The following is a 20,067-nucleotide window of genomic DNA, read 5'->3' as shown; positions in this document are numbered from 1 at the left end:
TAGACACCATATTAAACGGTCACTTTTTTATTGTTTGTTATTAACTGGTCTTTGCTTCTGTGTAAACGGCCTTCACAAAATAATGTAAAACCTCGCAAGACTAGTGCCCATTTTTCAAAAACATCGGAGCAGCCTATGGATGTATAGCAGCCTCCACGAATCCCACTATGGCCACGCCAAGAGCCGTCCTTCAACAGCATTCACACACTACTCTACTGGCCAGGCGTCCATGTTTACATGTACAGGTCCTATCCCCTAACCTAACCTAACCTTAACCACTCGAGGGGAAATGCCTAACCCCAACCAATCGAGCTGCTTCGTAGGGCAGGACTTGACATGGTCATAAGGAGATTCGTAACTGTCTATGGAAATATCGCGTGTTAAAGAAACAAGTGCAACAGAAGAAGAAGAAGCAGGAAGAACTTCCGGAGGTCGTAGGTGATCTCTGTATTTGAAAACATGGATCCAAACAACGTGAATGAAGGTATCAACTTTTGGTCTTTAAGTTTGGTATTTTCATCTTACACGTATGTGCACGCCTATTGGGCTCTATTTCCAGTTTGTCTGACATGTATCGGCTAGCTACCTTACCTTAAAAGAAACCTGTATCTTTGCTAGTTTTGCTAGCTTATTTGTTAGCTTGTGTTTTCTGCCTTAGTGTTCTCCAATTTCCAAAAGTATTATCAAAGCATTTAACATTAACTTGGCTAGTTACAGCTTTAATTGTCGTGAAAAGCTACAATAAGTGTCCTTTAAAAGGAAAAAGAATTGATGCTCTCAACGTTACCAGTGTTAAATATATTCTTCTCATTCAAGCTAAAAGCTTATCGATAACGTTAGCTAACAGCCAAGCCTTAGCTAGCTAATATTTAAACTTTTCTAACATAACGTTATTTTCAAAGCGAATTTATGTAAACCGATGATGTCAAACATTGTTTGTCTTAAGTTTCAAATCGATGAAGACCTGTATAGTTACTATTTGATACAGTTAAGTTATATGTTTCGATGGAGGACGTTTTTCAGCCATCAGTAACGTTATATAAAAAAAATTGTTTGTATATATGGCTAATTTCTGCTATAGCAGCACCATTTATTTTGCAAATATCTAAATTGTTCACTGAATTGTCCCCGTTAATTAAAACTTCGTCCTGTATTCTTTGGAATTCACGTGAAAAGCAATGTGTCATTATTACGATTATTATTATTAGATAACCCGGCTATTATAAACATTTTGCTCGCCTCCTTTGCAGCATCGGACAACATGAGTGGTAATGGGGAAATGGCATCTGTCATGGGATTCTCTGGGTTTGGTATGTACAGTCCAAAATTGGTCAATCATTTTACAGGCTCATTTTATTTCTTATACGAGAAAATGACAATATGGGTTATCAGTTATTTTTTTCTTTGTTCCATCAGGTAAGAAGGCCCGCACATTTGACCTGGATGCCATTTTTGAACAGACCCGTCGAACAGCCATTGAGAGGACTCAGCGTGCATTAGGTAGGTTTACCAACAAGACAAGCTGTGAATTCTGTTACCAGGGTGGATGGAACTGTTTATTGTAATTGTTGCTTCCTTAGAGAGGAAACAGAAGGATGATCAGATAGAGGAGGAAGGGGAAAGCTCCAAATCAGTCAAGTCATCAGTACACACTCAGAGAGACAAAGCTGCGACTGCTACTTCCAGGTAACCAGAATTTTTTTTGTTTAATTGTTGGAGTGAGTACTATTTTACAGTTTGGTCAGATCAGGCCCCGCTGCTTCAGAGGTTAGTTATATGTCTGTAAATCAAACATAACATAACATAACATTTTGCTTTGACTTACAATTATGTTTTGCTTTTTTCCTTTTAGAAAACAGGAGAGTGAGAGCAGCAGTGACAGTGGTTCAGATTCAGACTCAGAATCAGAGCTTATTGGGCCTCCACTGCCTCCTCAATATACAGTCAAGGACGACGACGATGATGATGAGCATGCGCGACTGCCTCGCCTATCAGGCAACTCGGCTCACAGTGAGGAGGAAGATGATGAGGATGATGAAGGGGAGACACAAGATGATGATGACGATGTACGTCTAAAATAACCCTCTTAACAGTAGACATTATGAGTGGATTACAAAATATTTCCAATAGGTTCACCACCTGAGTTTTTATACGTTTTGTTTAAAACGTTTAATATGTCTTCCTGCTGCCTCAAATAGGCCTTTTACACAGACATTTTGATTAGCCTTAGTAGGAAAGGCACAGGTGTTACTAATAACCCTGGAGCTATAGAAGTTAAATATCAATGATATAATTGAGCTAACCGCAATTTCATTATTTACACCTTTGCTTTTCCCACAGTGACATGTCAGTGTCTTTGGTGAAAAAGACCTAAAAAATAAATGTTGATATTTCACCATTAGATGGCAGCATAAGAAAATAGACTCAGTTCTTAGTGTTACGCTATGCATGAGATTATGATGTTACTGAACACTAATTACAATGTTTTCTCTTAGGTGTTTATTCTGTTTCTTTCTCATACCTAAATGTATGTGGCACTTATTCAAAAGAGTGGTGATGCATTGGTTTCCACATGAAGAGTAGTATTTTACACTCTGTGATGTAGGGAAGTAAATGCCACATGTTGTGAGTGATATTGCTCAAATCCTAATCTTTTGTATCCAACGGTGTAACTCTTTCAGTCATTTGTAGGTGATTACTGTCATTTCAGAGTTTTTAGTCAAACAACCTATTAAATGTTAAATGTCATGTGTAATTGAATATTGGGATGAAATACCACTCTATAACTACACACCTAATTCTTCAGTCTATTACCGTTTCCTTTTATTCATCTCAACTTTCCGCCCTAGAATCCAGTGAAGAAGATTCCAGACACTCATGAGATTACACTGCAGCATGGCACAAAGACAGTAAGGACTTTGTATTTCAACACTCACTAATTATTGCTTACGCATTTCTATGGTGATGTATTCAATGACTCTCTTAAAAAGAAGAATAAGAAGTTTTGAATTGAAGTGACTTGTAATCCATACCATATTTTATTTGCGTTGAGCTCACACTAAAACATCTAGAGATCTGCATCAGTTATTGGAATTTCTGTCAGTATTCCCTTTGTGCTGAATCTTAGCAATAAGACCGGCAGCAAGTCTGTTTCACTTAATTTGTAGCAGTGAGAAAATGTATTGAAATCTCTGTATTATCAGTATAGAGCCAATCTGGTATCCAGATACAGTGCTTATTGCAGATTTTTATTTTAAGATTATTTCTAAATTTTTAAGTCTTTATTGACAGGACGACTGAAGAATTGATAGGGGAGAGAGAGAAGGAATGACATGCAGCAAAGTCAGCAGGTTGGCGTCAAACCCGGCACAGCTACATTGAGGAGTAAACCTATATATATTGGCGCCCGTGCTACCAACTGACCTATCCAGGCACCCATAATTACAGATTTAAAACATTTTAGATCTGGATAATTTGATCGTCACACAAGAACAATATAAATATTTGGCTTTAGTTTGTTTGTGCTTCCTTTTTAGAGAAGGCAGTGTCACTACGCTGTCAAATATTTGTTGCAGCAGAAGCATCTTTCTAAAGTTGGTTCGCCTCTGAGTTGCACAGGATTATCTATGATATGATATATTATGGCATGCCGTTTAGGAAATAATATATATATATATGAAGTTTATCCATCTGAATATATGGAAGAAGTTGAATATATGGAGAATGAAGTGAATATATGATGAAGTCTGAATATATGGAATGAAACGTCTGAATATATGGAAGGAAGTCGAATATATGGAATGAAAGTCTGAATATATGGAATGGAAGTCTGAATATATGGAATGGAGTCTGAATATATGGAATGAAGTCTGAATATATGGAATGGAAGTTGATATGGATGAGTCTGAATATATGAATGGAAGTCTGAATATATGGAATGAAAGTCTGAATATATTGATGAAGTCTGAATATATTGGAATGAAAGTCTGAATATAGGAATGAAAGTTGAATATATGGAATGAAAGTCTGAATATATGGAATGAAAGTCTGAATATATGGAATAAAGTCTGAATATTTGGAATGAAGTCTGAATATATGGAATGAAGTCTGAATATATGGAATGAAAGTTGGAATACATTGACAGAAATGTCACCAAAGGGATACCTTTCTGAATTCACTGGATTTACAAAATGGCATCGGCTGAAATAGTCCAATACTTTGTTGAACTGCAGGTTTTTTTTGCAACAACTGGTCATAATCCAAACGACCAAACAGTTTGGAAATTAGATAGCGTCACCTTGAGGATCATATTTCCATTATTGCGACATTCTTAGTGCTTAAAGCAATCCTGTTCAACAAAACGTTGCCGAAAGAACATTATGCATCATTCTTGAAGGAATTTATGAGTCTCTTTGGGAGATGTCGGCAGAAGTAAACTTCAACTGGAAGCTAAGGTGTGGGCACTGGATACGGTTACCAGGATTTTGGCCGTACATGCATGCCAGAGTGTTAATAATCTCTTCATTGCTCAAAATAGCTGACACTAGATTCCTAGCCGATTCACTCATAGCGTCCACATTTGTACACCTGATTAATCAGCCACAACAAAAGATGGCGCCAGCGCCGTAATGACGTCAGCTTTCATTCCATATATTCAGACTTCATTCCATATATTCAGACTTTCATCATAATTCAGACTTCATTCCATATATCAGACTTTCATCAATTTCAGACTTTCATTCCATATATTCAGACTTTCATCCATATATTCAGACTTTCATTCATATACAGATCATTCCAATTCAATTCAGACTTCCATTCAAATATTCAGACTTTCATTCCATATATTCAGATGGATAAAACTTCATATATATTATTATTCCTAAACGGCATGCCATAATATATTCATTTTATTATAGCTATATACTTATATATATATATATATATATATATATATATACACACACAGACACACACATGCTTATTGTCTCCTCAGGTGTCAGCTCTTGCCTTAGACCCCTCTGGAGCTCGTCTGGTGACTGGTGGGTATGATTATGATGTGCGGTTCTGGGATTTTGCTGGAATGGACCAGGCTCTGCAGGCTTTCAGATCCCTCCAGCCCTGTGAGTGGTGAGTCCACTTCTGAGAATGCAATGTGTAGCATCAACACAATTGCTTAACATGAAGTTAAATAGTCCCATGCGAACGTCCAGTACACGCACTGCATTTATGTCTGCCAATGTGTACACACACACACACACACACTTCTTGAGCTTCATTAAGCCTCATGTTAACTCTGTGACATCCTCTCTTTTCATCCAAAATGAGCCTTTCAGAAGCAGATGTTTGTGATTTGTGGGTGTTTGTGTGTCTGCATGTGTTTATTCTGTGTTTCACTGAAGCTATCATCAAAGATCTAATTCTTTTTTGTTTTGGGGAACCAGTGCGCTGAGCTGGAGCAGGCTTCCCCTTATTAACAGAAATGTACGCTACATTTAATTTGATTACAGTGTGAGCCACAAGCTGGGCTACATATAGAAAGCTGGGTTTCTGAGTTCCACGGTTTCCCTTTCCTGACAAAAATAAATGAGCACATTCAAACTAAAACAATGAAGAAAATTACCATTTGGTGCTATGGGCTTTTGAAGATGCACAAGCCCAGTTATTAAAACCGCATTGGTGTTAGCCTCATTTTCATTTCAGCAATGGAACTTTTTGCGCTGTGTATGGAAATATTGATGCCCCAGCCACCCCCTGCTGTGTTAATGCTATGCTATTGTGTTCTTATAGCTACATGTATTTATTGTTGTTTTTGTCCCCTTTGAAGCCCTTGAAAGATGCTTTTTTCTTTTTCTTGAATAACTATGTTTTGCTGCTGAAGTTTTGTAAAATCACAATCGCAACTCACAGATGGCTTGCAAACAAGCACCAAGACACTTGTCAGAACTTATCAACACTACAGAAATGCAAACTGAAAAGTATTTTGTGTGTTTGCCCTCAGCCATCAGATCAAGTCCCTGCAGTACAGCAACACTGGTGATGTCATCTTGGTGGTTTCTGGCAATGCACAAGCCAAGGTGTTGGACCGTGATGGCTTCAATGTCATGGAGTGTGTGAAGGGAGACCAGTACATTGTGGATATGGCCAAAACCAAGGTAAAGTGGTGCTCACCTATACTTAGGTTGTATTTTCATAGTTTTGGCCATTTTTTCACCTGGTTGTGATAACATTGTACTCAACAAAGTAATTTCTGTGATCTGTTAACACCACGACAAGATCTGACAGGGCAATAAAGGTGTGATCAGATGATCAACCAACAATTAAACCAGATTCTGGACCACCTTATTTGGGGAGAGGAAAAAAGCATACATCTACAGCAGGTACTGTTTGTCAAAGTTGAACCAAGAAGTCTGTAAGTTGAGATGCTAATTTGGGCAATTATTTCACTGTTTCACTCCATTTAGTCTTCCAAATAAGTTCTGATCATCCAACAGCATGTGTTTCTTAGCTATGTTGAAGCTTTCACAGATTTCAGACATATTCTTGGTACAATGTTATTATTACTGATCAAATTGATGGCCAAAACTTTAAAAATAAAACCCAAAGTGGTAATCAACGGGAATTGATCCTAAACCTGCAATAACAGATCTTTTTTGGCCATTTGGGGGCAGTGTAAACAAGTTGTGAACACCACATTGACCTCAACTTCATAGTTGATATGTAAAACTTTATTTAAGTTAATTTTTTAGACATTTTAGCCTTTAATAGACAGGACAGTTGTAGACAGGAAAGGGGGGAGAGCGGGGGGGAAGACACGCATTAAATGGTCGCAGGTCGGACTCAAACCCTGAGCCACTACGTCGAGGATTCAGCCTCTGCATATGGGTGCCTGCTCAACCAGGTGAGCTACCCAGGAGACCATGTTAATTACACACCAGCAGTTACAGTGCAACATTATCACTTATTTGTGGTTGTGCAAGTCAAATATTCTCTCTCTTTTAGCTCTTTTTTTTGCTGAAGGAAATATCTAGCTCTTCTGCTAAATGCTTCGATCTGTTAACCTCCTAGTCGTTAAGTGTGTCTGACTGCTGCTTGGTGCTGAGCACGAAGTGAATAGTTGGTTTATGGAACTTTTTCACAAGAAACGGCAGCCTAAGCGAAACTATGAGAACAGTGAGAGTGAACCAAAACAGTAAAGTTGTGGTGTCATTTGATACATTATTATAAAAAATGTTGATAATAGCAACTTTAAAAATGTCACAGGCATTCATGTGTTCTCTTCCAAAGCAACAGCCCAAGAGTGATTAATGCTATTTCTAAACACAGGCTGGATGCTCTGCTCTTATGTTCTGTGGGTGGATCCTGCCAACAAATAATGGTAGCAAAGTGTAGCCATGAGCTGGTCTGTTTCTGTATTGCATTGACTAGCCAGAGGCAGTCTCATGGGGAGAGGACCACCAGTTGCTTCCACGAATGTCGTGGATCATCACTTGCTTGTACATGCCTCTACAAAGGAGGATCCTAATTAATTGTCCATGTTTGGGTTTTATTGTGTTTAAAAAAGCTGTACTGGTGGTCACTAACCATCTGTGCCAGCTGCAGAGCATTTAGACATAGTTTATACCACCCATATGAAGTACTTGAACAAGTGAAGGCCCATTGATTGTGAGTAGCGTTTACCTGGATGTCCTACATTCTTGTCCTGCTCTGTCCCATCTGGAGCTGATTGGAGAGTTTGATTCAATGATAATGTGTTTTGGCCCGCTGACAATGTCCCAGTCGATTAGCTGTGTCTTATGTAATAATTAAGTCCTTGCTTCTGTTGACAATTACTTGCCTCCTACCTCATCCGGCTGTTTGCAGAGATATTTGCCCAACAGAGGCCTGTGTGTACATGCAATGATGTGTTTTTTTTTTTTTAATGAAAGTTAGTTTTCATAAAATCTAGGAAAATGGTAAAGAATCCTCTGCAGTTTCCTAGATTCCAAAATCTTCACATCGGTTGTTTTGTCCAACAAATAGCCTAAAATGCAAAGAGAGAAATATGGAGAAAATGAGCAAAGAAAAAAAACAGAGATTAATGGCAATTTCCTTCATAAATCATGACTTAAACTTGTATCAATCATAAATCAGATATTCAAAATAGATTTTCTGTCAACTTGCTTTATTGGCTATCCAGCTCCATTTTTTTGTTGGCCAACTAATTAACCACAGTTAAAACAAATAAAAACCAAAACCTACTTAACCTATGTTAAATGCAACTGTAATGAAAACAAACTGGACATACAGGCCACTTCTGGTTATCAGTGATGTTTCCATTCTTAGTGCTTTTTGTAATTATCATGCTTTATTTTAGTTCATTGTTAGTTTAAACTGTTTCTCTTTATCCATTGGCAATTTGTTGTCTTCTACTGTTGACAAAGATCATTTTTTATTATATATATATATATATATATATATATATATATATATATATATATATATATATAAAGAAGGTAGCGGCTCCATCACCCTAATCATGACGTTCTTCTGCATGATTCGGCCTATTTTGATGTTGATGCAGGGAGGCAGTCATTCACAGCCTCTTGAAGCTTTAACCATCATGAGTTTAACAACTTAGCAATTTGTTACTAATCCTTTTTTTTAGTTGTAAAACAGCAGGACCTAGGGAGTTTTATTGAGTGGTTTGTTTAAAGTATTTGACAGTAAACAGACAGGCCTCTCTTCCTGATGCACACATACCAATGTTATTTGGTCAACTTCTGCTCATGCAAGGTTCTGCTTTTCTTGAGCATCGTGTCAAATAGTGGTATGTCATGTCTGAAGCCTTTTTGCAGCACACTGAAGTGTTCCTCTCTGACCTTGCAGCGGGGGAGGCCTCTCTCTAGGTTATCCCACTTTGAAGTCATTTCTTATGAGTAATTCTCCACAGGAGTACTCCAGCAGAGGAAATGTCTAAAAGTTACTCTTGTAGGGGCTCGCTGTTTGAAGCTGTGACACAGCCTGCTGCACTGCTTTAGAGTTCACCGGCTCAGTTGTAGGGCCAGGCCAATGTGGAGGAAGGCCAAAAGTTATGGTTACAATATGATCAAATTAAAGGTCCAAAAAGATCCTTTCCTCAAGAGAGAGCCCTTCATTTGTCACAAAAACCTATTAGCACTCCTGAATTTATTAACTGGTGACCTTTTGTGCAGCAGTTTTGGCTGAAGATTTAACAATGAAGAACAACAGCGGTCTCTGCACATAATTTGCATGTTACACCACTCAGACAGAGACGCTGCTAGTAGTGTATAAAATGTATTCCTTCACAGTAGGATTTATCACATAGTGAGTTAAAGAGTTCACTACAGCGGACACACAAACCGTGTTGCTCCTATTTCCCACGGCCTCGACAGCTACCTTACAACGTGTCTTCTTCTAACATACTATTGCACTATATTGTAACAACAAATCACTACACATGTAGCCCCCTACTGGCAGGGTGAAGAAATGCATAACTAACAATAAAACTACATGTTTCAGTGCATTACTAAACAGAATGCAGATACATTATGTGGTTATATGTAAACCAAACAAAATACTTTCAATAGGGGTATTTCCAGATGCTACACGTGCAGTACGATTGCAAAATACATCTTCATGAATTCACCTTCATTGGTTGCTCCTGGTGATAGTTCACCTTTTTATGTTTCCACCAGCTCTTCCCTTTTGATTTTAAAAACAGTTGTAGGGTAAATTGCAGCCTTGAATGTCTGTGTTGGAGACTGGATCCACACTAAACCACACAATTCACAGGCTTGTAATGCTGCACCTTAAAGCAACTGGAAGTTAGCCACAGGATCTGGCCAGGAACAGTTTAGTGCCTGTTAGAAGTGTGCAGCTTGTAAATTAAAACTTTCTGTCTTTTCAGGGCCACACAGCTATGCTGAATTCTGGCTGCTGGCATCCCAAGATTAAAGAAGAGTTCATGACCTGCTCCAATGATGGGTGAGTTTTTTGAATAAGTCTTGTGAGTTCTGAGTTGTAGGCATAATCAATTACTTTCCCTCTTTCTTTGTTATTGCTGCAATCCTTAAGTACTGTAAACCTAAACCATCATGGTGTATAATCCATTACATTTTCAGAAGAAAGAATAGTCACCAAAATATCCACTCCATTCTCAGGCATATCAATCACTTGTTGGTTTACCACTAGAATGTGTCATTAAAAGGGAAAAGTATGCACCGGATGGAACAGGAGACATGCAGTGCTTAAAAGTAATTAATTAAAATACTATGTCCTGCCATGTCTGTTTGCTGCTTCTAACTGTAAATAATTTTGCTAATTTTTTTCATTATTCCATACGATGTACCAGGAAAGTGCAGAAACACATTTTAAATGGTCTATTGTAGTGACCCAGAAACAACCAAAACATTAGTTCATCTCGTCATAAATAAAGTGCCACACCAAAACATAATTTCTAACATTTATAGACACCCCTCCAGAATATTATCATTACTTGTCTAAAATTTATTCATAATCATCCTTACTGGGCAACTATCTTGTGTATGTCATTTCCAAGACTTTCCTTTGCTCTCATCCTCTGTCACCAGCAGGGAGTCCTCTAGTCCAGATTATGCCTCTGGAAAGGGTAGCTTAGCTTGGCCTCACAGCTGTGCTTGACACATTGCACATTTTATACTGGATGTAGTCCAAGTGCAGCCCTTTATTTGTATGCTGTAATTTGGACCAGAGTAACACTGCTGGAGAACACACACACACACACACACACACACACACACACACACACACACACACACACACACACACACACACACACACACACACACACACACACACACACACACACACTAGTCCTGTACTGTATGACTGCAGAAGCTGTAATCTTTTGCTGTGTATAGGTGTGAGTGAATATTTGCGAGTGTGGGACTTTGAGTGAGAGCACAGTGATGAGTCTAAGTGAGTGTGACAGGCAGCAGTGCAGAAACCCAGGGCTATCATCATTAAGTGGAAACAAGGACCTGGCTTTGTGGACAGGCCGCGGCCCAGTGTTTACCAGTGTTACTGCTCTCCCAGATGTGGAGGCTGGTTTATTTAGCTCTTAGTGAGGCTCTGGAAATCCTCCCCTGGCACGTTAGCACTGGGTGTTGCCCCTGGCCAGCTCACAGGAGAACAGCGGAGAGGACTGCACAGGGAACCATTCAGGCAGAGCAGCTGCATATGCGGAAGGTTCACAGCAGCAGAGCAGGTCAGCACATCAACCTATGTCTCAGAGATGGTAAGAAGTAGTTACTGCCTACAGTGATTTACAGTGAAAGATGTTGTCCGTATAACCCCCATGTCAAATCTCTCTTTTTGTACTTTTAGTTATCAGAACTTTAGTAATGTGCAGTGCCATACCGGGGCTCTTGGTGATGAAGTGCTGCACTTGACTTTCTTGGTCCAACCACTACCTCTCAAACTTCACACTTCTTCAATCAAAACTCCCTCTCATTCCTCCAGTGCAAACAGAACGTAGGCGCCAGGGTTTTAAATGGGTGCGATACACACTGATCACATTACGTTAGTTTGTGTTTCTGTACTAATATTTCAGAGTTAAGCATTCGAGGTACATGCATTTTTTGTGTGTTGGTGAATTTGAGCATCTTTTGAGAGTATAGTCTGAGATACTGTGAGCATAGTGCCTGTGGCTATTCATTTTGCTAGACAAAAGGCAGCCAGGCATTTGCTGATCCATCTAATGTAGATACGAGGGGGTTCTGGATTTTTTATTTAGCTCTTGGAACTGGCCCCAGGACTTAATTCATGAGGACTTCTTCTGCAAACTCAGTGCACATGACAGGCCAACTTCTGTATTAAAAAGAAGTTTTTTTTATGGTCTAAATTGTTAATTTCATTGGTTGGGATTTTCAAAAAATAATGATTTAATTTATTTATATTTATATTATTTATTTATTTATTTAATATATTTGTGTGGATGTATGTTTGCTTGATTAACAGGAGTTTCAGCTTATTACACTCAGGTGTGGTCCCTTGCTCATCATTCTTTTGCTCCATCCGGGCCCCTTGACAAATGTAGTCAGTGGGCCTCTTAAGAATGGACCAGCAGTTGGCCAAATAGTGCTCGTTGGTGTCTGCTGCTGTCTGTGTCTGCTTAAACATCAGACCAACTCCTAGGTTTTCTGTCTTTCTTCCTGTATCAGCCTAGTTAGTCTTTGTTGTATTTATTTGTATAGGTTATTAAGCATGATCACTGGACCGCCCAGCTCCTTAATTAATGGTCCCCCTAGCTGGATGGACTCTCATTCATAAGAACGGCCTCCCAGCTTGTTACATGGTTTCATTAACCCATACGTTTTTCCCCTGAGAGGAAGTGGATGAGAAGGAAGTACCGATGAAGCATAATAATGCAACAGCAGGGTGGTAGTGATTGTGCTTTCATACTGAGGGTTGAATGGGGGCTTCTGCAGAACTGTGCAACTCCGGTCCGTAAGTGAAAAGCGGTTGTGCTCGGACTGGTGTCAACATTTCACATTCTTCTGTCATTCTGTTTGAGAGTTGTGTAATTGTTAAGCGGCAAAAGTTTTCCAACATTAATTATGTTTGATCCAAGGGGGAAAATGCGTATTAAGAATTGAGCCCCTTTAAAGTCTTTGCTGAAAGACTGAACACCTGTTTAAAAGCCGCAGATTTATTTCTCAGAAAGTGAAGGCAATATGTGCTGGGTCTACTCCGGATGGAAGAATTTCTTTGGCAGGGTTGAACTCGAAGTAAACTAGAAATATGGCTGGGACTTTTGTGTTAGTCATGGTTTGTGAGAGCTGCATTCTTTTTTTTAATGAACAAAATCCTAAACGGTAGTGGCTTAAAAGTGATTGAGTACATTTTGTTTAAAGATAGCTTTACATTAGTGGCTTCAAAGACATCATACTGCTGATTGTTGGTTTTACTTGATGTAGTTTTATAGTGCCTCTGGAAAGCAGTCAAAAATGACTGAATTTCGGCCAGTGGAGTATAGGATAGGACAAGCGGCATCGTTCTAATTGGGCCCGCATGTTAACTTCCATTTAGTCTTAAGACACTCTTGCGCATATGCACACATAAATACACAATTTGAGGACTGTTTCCAGGGGGGTTAAATGCCAGGGATTCCCTTTGTGCTGGCCTGCTCTCAGGGCTGCAGCTGGACATGGATGTGTATCTGTATGCAAGGAGACTCAGAGGACAACATGGCAGGTCCTTTACTGTCCTTCCTTTTGGCCAAGGAACACATAATTTGTCTTTATCATGCACTCAAACCAAACACATCAAGGAATTATTATTGAACTGCGGCCACAAAAATAGTTACACACGGCAGATTCAGGATCTACTGCTGTAATGCATCCTTTAATCAATAATATGTTGTTTTTTTTCTTCATGAGAATAGGCACTTTTTATAGCTTTTTCCAAGTCAGCATTTTCTTTCAACTCTTTCTGAAACTTACTGATTATTGACAGTATACTGATCTTGTCATGTAAGTAGGTCATCTATTTTTCAGTGTTTCTGCCAAATGCTTAATGATAGCTTACTTTGGATTTTCTTTGGATAAAGGGCCTTTACTCATATGTTATTAAGTGTTATCTGCATGACAGAAAAGGGATGAAGAGTGGGGACAGTCATTACAAAGTGTGTGTGAGCATGTTGGGGCGATTCACACAGTTATAGGTTCATCCACAGTCCATCTCATCTCCCAACTATTGCCCGCCTTACACTGCTAGTGTTCCATGTCCTGCCCAAGAATGCACATTCCATACCTTTAAGGAGTGCATTTATCCTTCTGGTTCAATTCACAGTCATGGCTTAATTTTGAGTGACAGTTTCTTTGAGTTTAGTGTGTGAATACAGTGTTTGTTTCTTCGGCCACTTCCTTATGCGCAAGGCATGTTAACCTTAACCATCTTAGCTTGAATCAAGCATTTTGTTCCTGTAGTGTGTGTGTGTGTGTCTCACCTGTAGTTCTAAGGCCTTTATTTTAGGTTGATTTTCTACTTTGAAGCCACACTTATAATTTTAATTTATGAATCAGTATCTCCTTGTACCCACATTGTATCTCTGCTCAGACCAGAGTGTTTCTTTTGCTTCCCACTGTGTGTATGCTTCCTCCCAAATCCTGTTATTTCCTCACTTTATCTTCTTCAGCTGTGATGCAAGATGGACCATCTCCCCCCCTCCTAATCCGCGTTTCTCACAACAGAGCCCTAGTTAGTCAGTCAACCGGCCATCAGGCAGCGCCGCCCATCCCTATCACTGGAGTTTGACCAACAAACAACCTTATACAAGACGTACGCTTTTCTTATCCCTCTCTCTTCTTTATCTCATCATCTGGGAAAGCATCCGGCTCCCCCACTAGGTTTGTAAACTGATGGACAGATAAAATCTGGGGCCTGGGGAGTTGTCACTCCTCAGTTGATGTGTGAACGACTGCCCTACCTTGTAAAGTGCACACGCATGACTGAGGATGTATGGGTCTCAATTTATTACATTCACCCCTCTTTCTCTGAAGCGTTTGTAGCACAAAAAGGGGGCTGCTGATTGAAGGGAAAACAGGGTCGCAGGGAAGAGGAAAGGGCGTGCAGTTTTTGGCAGTTTCTTCATGCCACATGTGAATATTTTGACATTTCACTTTTTTTGTTGCTGTTACTTTCCTAAAACAACCACATTCTCGGATTTAGACTGTCCCACATGTTTCCCCTTTGTAATAAAGGTGCAACTTTAATTCATTTAAATAACAATTCTAGAGCACCAGATATTAGAGCAGACGGTTTTCCCTTCCCTGCGCTGCTCTCTGTCTTGCTCCTGACAGGTGAGGGTGTGCAGTCTTTGCCCTGTGCTCAGAGTTGGCTCAACACTGGTGGGCTCCAACCTATCTGTTCTGTCGCCCTGACAGCCAGCAGTGCCATGTTTTGGAAAGAGCCCTTATGATAAATAGCATTCCAGGTTTTGTGTGCAACGCGAAAGGTTATGTTGTCTTTATTGGCTTGACAGACGCCGGCAGTCTTCTGTAAACAAAATAGAGATGTCTGTGTGAGGCAGCAGGTGGACTAATTTGTCATCCAGTCCATGGCTATCACTCTTTCTCATTCACTCTCACACATACACATGTGCACTTGTAATGGGCAATCTCCTTCTATATGTGGCTTTAGCATCTTTCTTTCCAGTAAGAGCAGTAAGAGAACTTGAAACTTTGGTTTATGTGGATTTAAACACAACTATGCATCAAACAGAGTTTTATTTGACTCTTGCCAGTTCTCACTCAAACCATATGTCTTCAACTGGCATTTGTATCACATTGTTGGACTTATCCAAACACAGTTGAGTGTGTGTGTCTGTGACTTTGTAGCCGGCCACGGAGGAATCCTTGCCTGGCTGTAAGTAGCAGCCTTGCCTTTATGTTTATACTCCCCTGCTGACCTCAGGACCCAAAGGTTATGATGCTCACTAAAGCAAGCAGTGGATCACAGACACATTTGGACACGCTCTGTCTGGCATGAGTGTTGGTGTGGGTGTGTGAGAGGTTGGCTAAACATGTTTGTGTGTAGTAGGGTAGTTCAATAAATAAATGTGGAGGTTTAAGTCTCTTGCGGTCACTTGCAGCGTTGGTGGGCACCTCGGTTTGTCTTCTTTTTCATAATGTTTCTTGTTTATTAGTTTCTATATCTGTATTATTATTTTTAGCACATTTTTTTTTGTTTAATCACTGCTTCTTCCCTTATAGACCTTTTTAGCAATAGCGCTGAAAATATACAGAGTTAATTATAAAAGATTTAGATTAGGTGGATGGAAATTGTTTTGTGGGATCCCTTGCTTGGACATCTTCTAGACAGCAGCCCATGCCAACAGGGTTGAAGTTGAACAACTTGGTGTTCTCAGATCAGTGTCCACTCTCCTTTTTTGAAATTCAAAGTATACTGTAAACTGCTTTGACTAAATACTCCAAAGGCTTTTTTGAGTAACTTCCTCCTTTTTAATAATAAAGATAATAATAATTTATTATTTCGAAAGACTAATTGTAATGAATGGTTAATCTTTTTAAAGTATACTCAAGTTTCAAATGTATTTTGGGTTTATTTGGTGATTTATGAAGGACTATATATCTCATCTTGCATTGGTTATGTGTAAATTCTTTAGTGGTATGATGGGAGCATTTGCATGTGCTATTATGAAAGTTATTCGTGAATAAAATGTTTCTTTTAAATAACACCATTTAAAGCTGCAGTGGGTAGAATGCAAAAAAACAAACGCAGAATTTTAGGGAAATCAAGACCTTTTCCTGCTGCCTTTCCCTCTTCCCTCTGTCATACGTGCAATGCATGCACAGACCAGCTCTTACTCTCTGAAATGACCTGTCATTCATAATATATAAAGCCTTAAAACAGACCCAAGAGCAGGAGTCTAGTTTTCTTCTAGACCACTTGAATTACAAAATTCTGATAGATTATTATGGAATATTTGCCCAACTATGGCAAAAACAGTGCCTACCATTGCTGTTAGTCAATATAATGTGTCTAATGTTTTGAATATAAACCTGTGACCATCAGGGATTCTTGTTGGACTAAAATTTGATGACATTTTAGGACAAAAACTCACACATATGCTGTATGAAAAGTCTGCCTTTTATTTCCTCCTTCACAGTGGTCCAGGTCATGTAATGTGTTAAAAAAGGTTTCATGGAGGCTTCACCTACGCCTGTCAAACTGATTTACTGTTCTGCTGTTTGCTAACCCCTCACCCTGCAACACATAGCTGACTAACCTTATGTTCATGAGAATGGCTAAGGCACACTCTATCTCTATATGATTCTGATTTATTACGGTGGTGGATGGTGTTGATCACCAAATATGTTTTGAAGGAATGATATTTTATGAGGGATTTATGACCGTTGGGTCAGGATAAATGAAATACTCTTGTCTGTCCGCAGCACTGTGCGCACATGGGACCTGAGCTCGGAGAAGAAGCACAAGTCTGTGTTCAAACCACGTTCCTTCCAGGGGAAGAAGGTTATCCCTACATGCTGCACCTACAGCCGCGATGGGAAGCTCATTGCAGCAGGCTGCCAGGATGGCACCATCCAGATATGGGACAGAAACCTCAGCGTGAGTCTTAAAACAACCACATACCAACCACCTCAATGTGCAGTAGGCTGTATTTGTTATGGCCTCAGTTACAGAGTCATGAAACTCAGGTCATCCGGTCACAGGCCAGAGAGGTTAGAGTTCAACAAGTCACTAACACTGACCAGAATTTGAAATGCCTGGTTTTAAAATGCATTTGTCCAAAATGAGAGGGGTTGAATATATATTATTAACTCGCCTGTCTGACCTTTATTGACTCTGTTATCACACTAATCAATTAATAGTGGCTCTCATTCCATCCAAACACTGAAGAAACAAGAGTCTACAGCCATGTTAGAGGCTCTGTGAGGCTATACTTTGAGCTAAATGCTACCGGCAGCAAACTGATGTTAAGCAGCTATACTATTTATCATGCGCAAAATCTTAGTTTAGTGTGGTCATTTGCCAACATTAGCTAATTAGCACTAGTACAACTGAGGCTGATAGTAATGTCATTAGTTGTGCCGGTATATTTGGTCTTAAACCAAAGTATTGGAGACATTACAATTTTGATCTGATGATGACATGTTTAGTGATCACTAAAGTGATCGAATAGTTGTTGAGATATATCACTCTGCACCAAAGTGGTGGACTGACCATCAGACTGACATTGCCTTGCCTAGAGCCACGCTGCTAGCATGGCTTAAAATAGCTGATTATGTAACTGAATTAACTGACATATGATGGAGTTGAGTTTCATGAAAGTTACTGGGAGGCCCAATCACAATTTCCCTCTGTACATTTTCCACAATTAGTTAATGAGATAATTAAGTGATCAAAGTGTTTATTCCATTCTTCAAGATTCACGTTGTTGAGGTAATAGTTGATCTTGGCTCCTAAGTAGCATTGCTCTCACTTATTTTGCTGTTTTCACTCAAATGATTTGACCAAATCATCACTGTGGATAAAAAACGACTTCCATCCAGGGCTGCAGAATGCATCTCCTACCATATGTCATCGAGAAAATCTTCTGATTGATATATTTTTTTGTCACTGATGGTTACACCTTAACCTATAACCTATTCCTGCCTGTCTACCCTTAAGTTTCTTTTCTTGATGGTCGCCACAGTGGCGCTTCTCAGGATAGTGTGTGGTAAGCAAATGGAGTATTTTTCGCAGCTTATTGCTCACTTTGTCTTTCACACACAAAATTCACCTTCACGACACAAATGTGAAAAAACGGGAAACGTGCATTTTCTGTTGAAAAGGGGGCTTAGGGGACACAGTACAAAACAAATCCCATTTTAAGACTAACTAAAATAGATGGATGCTGCACAGAGATATTGCTGAATCTAGTATCTAGACAATATACATTTTGAGTAATTGGTTGATCTATTTATCTACTATCTAGAGAATAAGAAGTTGTTTTTGACTTGTATCTCTTCAACTGTCCAACCCCATATGTGGACAGGGTTGAATGCCTCTGTTATTTAATATGACAGTGACAATTAAGCTGCAGAGTTAGTGAGTTGAAACAGCTTGATTGGACAGAGGGGCTTATCCAGATTAGTCAAATAAGTAGTAGGCTACACGATAATTACTCCAACAGTCAATGTTAAAATCACGACACACACAAAAAAAAATGTATTTAGATGAATGATTCCTATTGTAAGAGCTTTTGTGCTTTGATTTACCAATGTTGTATAGACCCTACTCGCCCATCATCCCACCCGTGAGCTGCTTATAGCAGGAGGCTTCGAGTGATTGGGTTAAAGCTCTTCAAATTTATTACCCCTCTTTCTCCAAACTAAATATTTACCCTGTGTTCCATAGCAGCTTACAATAGGCATGTCTGTTGCCTGACCACTGGAGCCTGTCCTGTCTGAATGGCTCAAGAATGTAGTTGGTGCCCTCTGGCCTAATCAGCAACCTGTGCTGCTGACTCAAATTCAGCCACAAGCCTAAAAAGGAGTTCCTCCCCCTCTCAAAAAAGGCCTATCTTATGTATCACCACTATTACTCATGGCCAGAATATGCAGGCAGATAAATCAAAATCAATCATGTACATGACCTTGATCTAGAGCCAAGCCAGAAGAGAAGCTATTGAGGATGACACATCATGCTCCTGAACCTTGACAGGAGTTGATTGATCCTATGATGGGAGTCAAGAAGGTCTCTTTTAGTGCACTGCCACAGAGAGTGATTGCATGCTCATTCTCTGACCAGAAGGGTCGGTGCCAGAATTACAAGACTGCATTTAAATGGTTGCCAGGTAATGTGCGCTCTGTGAAAGTTTGTGCATTGAGGGCGCAGACCCTTATTCAAAAAACATAACCACTGAGACCTGGGGAATGTTATGATGTCATTGGTGGACTTGGATGTTTCCAGACTTCAAAGTAGGACCCCAGAAGAGGTGGTTTTTGATGGACTACTCAGCTGGGGAATGTTATCATGAGATGAGATGGAAAACTTTCTCTTGTTCTCGGCTTGTGCTGGCTTCCTCATGCAAAAGTATGGAAGATTAAAACTGAGAATAATAGAACTTTTTAAATTCCAATAAAATGTTCAGAAAACTGTCTAGGATCTAGTAACTGGCTAGGGTACAAATACGACCCTCACCGCTTCAGGGAAGCATTCACCGGGCTATGTAGAAAGTCTGATCGTAAACATGTACACCACATCTTAGTCCTGCAACCTCCATTGTGACTTGCCCATGATGTCTTTTGTTGTTGTACAGTTTGATCCTCCCTCCCCTCAACCCTTTCTACATGTGGGGACCAACGGTCACTAAATAACCTTGAGAAGTGCTTTATGCCAAGTGAATGCTGAAGCTTTCAGTGTTGTGCTCATTTCTCACCCATGTTTTAACCCTGAACAATGGCTTGTAAACAACACGTGCAGAATCCTAGAATGGAACACACTGACAGATTTTGTGAACACTTACTCCAGTGTGCGCACACACACACACACACACAC

The 20,067-nt window shown here is 39.6% G+C and overlaps 1 protein-coding gene across 2 annotated transcripts in view; it reads left to right on the top strand.

The window, feature by feature from the left end:
• Window positions 1-230: 230 nt before the first annotated feature.
• wdr70 (WD repeat domain 70) overlaps window positions 231-20,067 on the top strand; it is a 39,750-nt gene continuing 19,913 nt past the window's right edge. The window contains exons 1-10 of one of the 2 annotated variants that reach the window (XM_032539801.1): window positions 231-484; window positions 1,251-1,310; window positions 1,417-1,500; window positions 1,581-1,686; window positions 1,853-2,066; window positions 2,850-2,909; window positions 4,997-5,130; window positions 6,002-6,155; window positions 9,911-9,987; window positions 16,959-17,133. In XM_032539801.1, coding sequence (XP_032395692.1) covers window positions 460-484; window positions 1,251-1,310; window positions 1,417-1,500; window positions 1,581-1,686; window positions 1,853-2,066; window positions 2,850-2,909; window positions 4,997-5,130; window positions 6,002-6,155; window positions 9,911-9,987; window positions 16,959-17,133 — 1,089 coding nt within the window. In that variant the 5' untranslated portion in view covers window positions 231-459. Of the gene's footprint in view, window positions 485-1,250; window positions 1,311-1,416; window positions 1,501-1,580; window positions 1,687-1,852; window positions 2,071-2,849; window positions 2,910-4,996; window positions 5,131-6,001; window positions 6,156-9,910; window positions 9,988-16,958; window positions 17,134-20,067 lie in introns of those variants that run through there. The other variant, XM_032539802.1, reaches the window with a different exon arrangement.

Source organism: Etheostoma spectabile, chromosome 16, assembly GCF_008692095.1.
Source record: "Etheostoma spectabile isolate EspeVRDwgs_2016 chromosome 16, UIUC_Espe_1.0, whole genome shotgun sequence".
In the NCBI taxonomy this organism is placed as follows: Eukaryota; Metazoa; Chordata; class Actinopteri; order Perciformes; family Percidae; genus Etheostoma; species Etheostoma spectabile.
Note: the sequence above shows the minus strand (reverse complement) of the source record. Positions and strands in the feature narration are given on the sequence as shown.